The 6,372-nt window shown below is 45.0% G+C and overlaps 1 protein-coding gene across 5 annotated transcripts in view; it reads right to left on the bottom strand.

Annotated features, from left to right (window-relative positions):
* The window catches only part of Irf2 (interferon regulatory factor 2), a 111,766-nt gene that overhangs the window by 2,301 nt on the left and 103,093 nt on the right, over positions 1-6,372 (bottom strand). For all 5 annotated transcript variants that reach the window (XM_063275233.1, XM_039094379.2, XM_006253139.5 and 2 more), the window contains 1 exon segment: positions 296-342. In XM_063275233.1, coding sequence (XP_063131303.1) covers positions 296-342 — 47 coding nt within the window.

Raw genomic sequence — 6,372 nt, forward strand, 5'->3', positions numbered from 1 at the left:
GTTGGCAAGTCAGGATGTTTACAGCCGTAAGAATATCAACATTTCCTGGCCCTGACTTCAATTTCCTCTTCCTGCCGTGTTATATCCATCTCTCTCTGAGGGTCACATTGTACTTCCCTTCCTCAGCACTACATGTTAGGATCAGAATAAAAAGCTAAGGTAAATTGTAGGATTTGGACCTTTCTGTCTTGTCTCCACGTCTCCCATTCTTTCTGTCTCTGCCCCTCCCCCCACCACACACACCCAAAACTAAAACCCACGCTTTAAAGCAAGAGACAACCGAAAGCATGCTTACCTCTGCGTTCTCCTCATCGCTGGGCACACTGTCGGTAGTTTCGCTTTCTGTATAGAAAACACACAGAGAGGCTTGTTGCTCAAGCTATTTTGAGGCCACAGGAAGCATCTTAAAAACCTATGCCAGCACTTCAGAAATAAGAAACTGCACATACCCTCTCCCTCCTCTTTGTAAGGTCAAACACATCCAAATGGGACAGGCTGGAGAGGATTTCAATTCTCAGCTTGGTCCCCTAAGACTAGCGGGATTTGGGGTAGAGTGGGGGAGGCTCACTTTCCAAAACTAAGCTGCCACAGGGTGGATGCTGTTCCCAAGGCAACCCCTCCCGACTGAAGCTCCATCCACAACACCATACCATCCTTCCTTCTAGTCCATGTCTCTTGTCACAGGAGGTCCAGACCCGGTGAAATTTCCAAGAAGCTTTCTGAATCTCTCTTTGTTCCCGCCTATTGTTAGCATCTTCCCCTTAGATTTATAGAGATCCAGTTTCCACTGGAGTTATAGCAGGTGGCCATGTTGCAGATGCCCCAAGATCTTCACTGAGTGTTTACTGTCTTTGGGACCTGTCCTCCTCAGTACCGTTAGGAGCTATGACTTGCTTTTAGCCAACGGAACACATCAACGATGTAACTATTCTCTGAGCATGCTCACATCGTCGTGGAAGACTCAGCCTGTCTTTTATGGGCACTCTCTTGCTTGCCCGCAGTGTTAGGAAGGCCCGCACAGCAAATTTAAGTAAGGGCTGCTTCCAGGTAAAAGCTGGCAAGAAACTGGGAATCTCTGCTCTTCCCCACTTGCAAGGAATTCAGTTCTGGCCAATGCCTCGGGAAGCTACTGGCTCAACAGTTGAATCTCAGATGGGTTGCAGCATTAGCCAAAGCTTGGTGACAGGTTAGCAAGGCTCTGCTGCAAAGGACCCAGCTAAGCCATACCTGGATCCCCAACCCAGAAACTGAGTTTTTACTGTGGGAATATTATGTTTATGGCCATACTGTTCCAGAGCAAGAGATAATATAAACCCGATTGGACCTGCCAGCTATGAGGCACGGAGAGCAGTTCTTAACCACAGTGAGCTACAGTTACCTGTCACCTTCAGTGAGGATTGGAGGATGAGGGACAGAGCGTTTGGGGGTTTTGAAAGGCCCACCACAGAGCTGACATACAGTGCCTGTGATGTGATTGCTTTTTAACACTGAGTTTGCGTGTTGGGCTGGATTCAACAGAGTCTAATTCAGTAACTGGCGATCGCGCATCATCTGTATGTTGTTTTATAAATTAAAAAATAAATGATACTGAACGGGTTTTTTTCCTGATGTTTAACGACATTGCAAAAATTAATGCATAGAGGGTAGAACATCTAAAATTCGCAGACTTTTGTGGGTCATTTTGCCATTTCATTTATTTTGCTGACAAGAGCTGGGCATTTGTGAAGATCTATGACTAGACTCTACTTGGAGCCTGTATATATAGGTCTTGTTCATCCTTACCAGGATCCTAAATCAGAAAACAGCTGCTCTCATCTGGCAATATGTTCTCCTTCATTCAGAGCACAGCCCAGGGACCAGGCTCTCTGCATATAGCAAATTGAAGAACAAAGGGACAAACTGGTCCCCCCCCCCCCCCAGTGCATTTCTGAGACAGGCAGCAAGCACTTCAGATCCAAACGTCTCCTCCAGGAAGGGATTTGCATCAGCCCGAGCCACGGTTCTTCAGAGACTTCAGACAGGCCTGGGAGATTGCCCAGGCTGACCAAAAATCAACTTTTGTCCCTCCACCTCACAATGTTCTGCCCAACACATCCCCATGTAGGGGTCACGAATCCCACTGCAAAGCCCAAGTTTTAGCTAACAGTGATCTGAGCTATGGAGACGCACTGACAATAGGCACCAGAAATGTTTTCAGGCAGAAGTAAACGAAGACCAGAAAAGGAAACTTCTCTCCAAACACAAAAGCCACATCAGTTCGGCCTCCAGAGGAGGCAAGAGAGTCACTTCCAAGAGGAAGGAAAAAAAAATGGGGAACGGAGATGTTGAGAACCTTGCCAAGTGGTGGACTGAGTCAGCAGAGGGTAGAAAACTGAACTGTCCTTTGGATCCCAGAGTCACAAACAGCACAGAGGCTACCTCCCTGCTGGCAAACCGCCAAGAGCTCCTTCCTATTTTCCTGCTTGGTTTTGTTTGTGCTCTGAGGCCTAAGTTTCCCTTCCTTCCACACATACCAGGCACACTCTCATCTTAAAGACTCTCCATAAATTCTAAAGTCTCCCATGCCTTTCCCCTTCAAATAAAAGCAAACACACAAAAGATAGCAGGAGATTCAAAGAAAGAAGCTGTTGACACCAGGGTTCTAGGGTCCCACAAGTCCAACCCACAGTTGTTGGAAGCTTTGGAAGTTAGATGCCAGGTTAAACTCCTCCGTAAGACTTTGAATAGACCTGGAGGGGAATAAGAATGTTAATTTCCTGTAAATACTCAGCATTCAACTAGAGGACTAAAGTTGTGGCTAAGTAAAGGTACACATATTTTGCCCTTGTGTTTTTGGCTGACACAGACGCTGACTGGAGAAAATCATTTCTAAATTAAATTCAATGGTCTGTGTCATGGTTGTGGAAACCCTCCACTTCAGGAATTGGGCATAAGGGTTTGGATCTTAACTGTCCCCCAAAGGCTCAAGTGCTGAATATCTAGTCCCCAGATGACAGAGACACTGGAATGGGTTGGAAACTTTAAGAGGTAAGACCATCACACTCACACCTATGCAGGGGATACGGGGACCCTAGCACTTCCTGTCTTTTCCCCCTTCCCTTCCACCATGGTCTGAGCAGCTTGGCTCCGCCACATAGTCCTGGCCATGCTGTTCTGTTCTGTCACAGTCTCAAAGCTCTTGAAACTGTGAGCTACACCATCTTTAGCTCTTTTAAAGCTGATTGCCTTGCGTGTTTTGTTACAGCACCGTGAGGCGTGCTATGATACCAGTTTCTAACCCTTTTTTGAGAAAGTGGCCTTGAGGGGCCTTCAGCCTAGGGGATGCAGGTGCTCACGTCTGAGGATCCTAAAGCTTGCTCTCAGAGAATGGCGGGTTTTATCACTATTCCTGCACAGTCGGCTCCAAGTCCTCAGTTTTGTTCTCTTGACTTTCATCCACCATGGCCATTTCCGGAATGACTCTTTACATGACAAATGAGCTCGCTGTAGCTGCAGCTTCCAGATCAATATGACTGCCAAAATGTCATCGTGGATTATGTCACTTCCCTCTTTTATTAGTTTGGATACTTTTCAAACTGACTTCCAATACAACGGGATAAAAAGGATGGAAGTTACTTTGCAAGAGTGGTCAGAATAAGCTGAAATATCTACGTATTAGGAGCAGATACAGGAATAATTGATTTAACCTTTCCAGTCTGTTTTCCAACAAGCAGCTAAAGGGAAGAAAGTGATTTGGACTTGGATCAGATAACCCAAGGGCTCTCCCAGAGCAACAGTTCCAGAATCTTGCCACTTCAGCCCTAGTTTTAACATCTGCCTTGGAATACATATTGCCAAACTACCTTGAGAACATCCTCGGGAGGGAGATGATATATTTTATGGAATGCATTATTGCGTTATGTGATATCTGATATATTTTCTGGAAGGTTCTATTTCCACCAAATCTGATCAGCATTGATTTTTTTTCCTGCATAATTTCCTCAGTTAAGTTGACTAGGAGGATGTAACTGATCACTCAGCCGCTCAAATCAGTGTCTTCTCAGTCTCCACACCAATGCGCCTTTGCCTCGTTCATGACATACATAGGGGTCCCGGAAGGATGGTGTGGTTGGTTGCCCACACAGCCTCTCTTCTCTTGATTATATAGCCAATTAATTCCTATTATGCTTCTTACTCAAACCTGTTTTCCACCTCCCTATCTGCTGAATCACCACCATGGCTTTCTTTTACTAAACCACCAACAATCTACTTAAATAACTAGACAAATGAGGCATACGGTCACATCACAGCACAATGAGGGCGGGGATATAGACTAGTGGTGGAGCACTTGCTCCATCACGCCCAAAAGCCTTGGGTTTGATCTTCAGCACTGCAAAAATAAGTAAGTAAACAAACGAACTAAAGAAAGAAGCAAGGTAACTATGCCTTAATGCTTCTCCAGGCCAGGCTTTGAAACAAACTTCCCCACTATGAAAATTCTACGAGTCAAAGCATTTTCCATCATCTTAAACTACCTGATGCAAATACTTCCTTCCACCCAACTCCTTCTCACCCTCACAGTTAAATCATACACCAGAAGACAGATATGTAAACTTGAATGTGGTTTTGTGATAACCCTAGTGATCCATTGATAATATTTCTGTGATCCCTAGAGGAAAACTAGACCAAAACAGGCTTCAAATGCAAAACATTGTTTCCTTAACAGGTGAATGGAGGTGGTTGACCTCTGGAAGAACAGTCTGCACAAAGGAACTCTTCTGGGAGCAACAAGCAAACAGCCTATGCTACTGATGGCCATACAATGAAAGGATGAGAACAGAGAGCTACAGAACGTTATAAACTTTCTGACCGGAACACCTGTACTAGCAGAGAACTTTTCATCATGTCTCCAAGTCTAGAGAAGAACCAACAGGGAAAGATTTTTGGCTCCATCCAAAAGAGCTTTCTCTATAAGATTCTGGAGAATTCTGGCAATGAAAACAATAGATGAACCAAATAGGAGGCTGGAAAGCAGGGCTCTCACAGAAATTCATCCTGCCTCCCACCCTGGAGCTAAAACCCTTCCTCGGAAATCTATGCAAATGTCCCAGAATGCGGGATGAAATTTTCATTTCTGTCTATGTGCATCAGCTGTTCTCAGAACGCCTCTGCTAAGGCAGAATGTCAATGCTGACAGAACAGAAAGAAGAAGGTCTTTCCAAAAATCACAAAGGAAACCTCATACAACAGTGAAACCCGGGGCTACATTAAGGCTCTGCCCCTCAAGCCCCAGTCCCTGCATAACCACAGCAACAGCTGGGTAACTTAGCAGAAAGCCATGGATTTAGCCTTAGCATAAACATTTTGGTCTACCTCGATGGTGGGTCCTTTGACAATCAAACGAGACGACAGCATGTGACCCTTTAGCACTGTGCTGTGTGGTTAAGAACATCAGACACTAGGTCACTAGTTTTTCCTTCCTAGACTCATATTAGCCTTGGAGTCCTCGTTTTTGAGAGGAGAGAATGACATTTATTCCTTTGATAATTAAGCAAGTCAATCAGTACTGACTCTTACAGGCATTTAGCACAATCTCCAGAGCCCCAAAAACATACAATAAAGAAGAGAGGACACATATGAGTTCAAACTATGTCTGGTGAATGAACGGCGAACAGCAAGTTGGTAATAATGGTAAACCTGTTATATGCATCTTACCACAATTAAGAAAGCAAACTGAAAAAGAAACCTGGCAGTTACTGAGTACGAGTTGATTTATCTGCTGATAATTTGCAAACACCTGATGCTGGGATGAACTCTGCCACATGAGTCTGTCCCATCATCCAAAGAGTGCAGACAAGCTCGGGGAGAATGTGATCCATTTGCTGGAACTGATGGGTGTTCCCATGCCCGGGCCTCAGTGATGACTCAGGAGTTAGATTTCCTAATTGTGACTGAGTTCCAAAAGCTTAAGGAGATGGTCAGGAACTGAGCATCAGAATGCCCATGACAAAAGGAGCCACCATTTTCTCAGTCTATTTCTAGTCCTGTGACTCTGTCGGAACTTATACTGCAGTGATGGGACCAGTGCCCAGGAGAAGTAGAAACGAGCTCAGTTCAACTAGAAGCAGCACTGTATAGGAAGGGAAGGAAGGGGGAAGGGAGGGAAGGAGGGAGGGAGGGAGGGAGGGAAGAAAATATGTGGAAGTGGCAAGGAAAGCCAGAAAAGCAACAACCTCAGAGCTGAGGACTGAGTTCAAGTCCCAGCCAGGTCACTTTGTTGGCCCGGTAACCTTGAAAAAAATTCTTTTGCTTGCACAAATGAAAACTCTAGAAAAGATGATTTCTGAAGTCCTATTTGCCTAAATAAAATCAATATTCCATCCAACCACTCTG

The sequence above is a fragment of the Rattus norvegicus genome, chromosome 16, assembly GCF_036323735.1.
Source record: "Rattus norvegicus strain BN/NHsdMcwi chromosome 16, GRCr8, whole genome shotgun sequence".
In the NCBI taxonomy this organism is placed as follows: domain Eukaryota; kingdom Metazoa; phylum Chordata; class Mammalia; order Rodentia; family Muridae; genus Rattus; species Rattus norvegicus.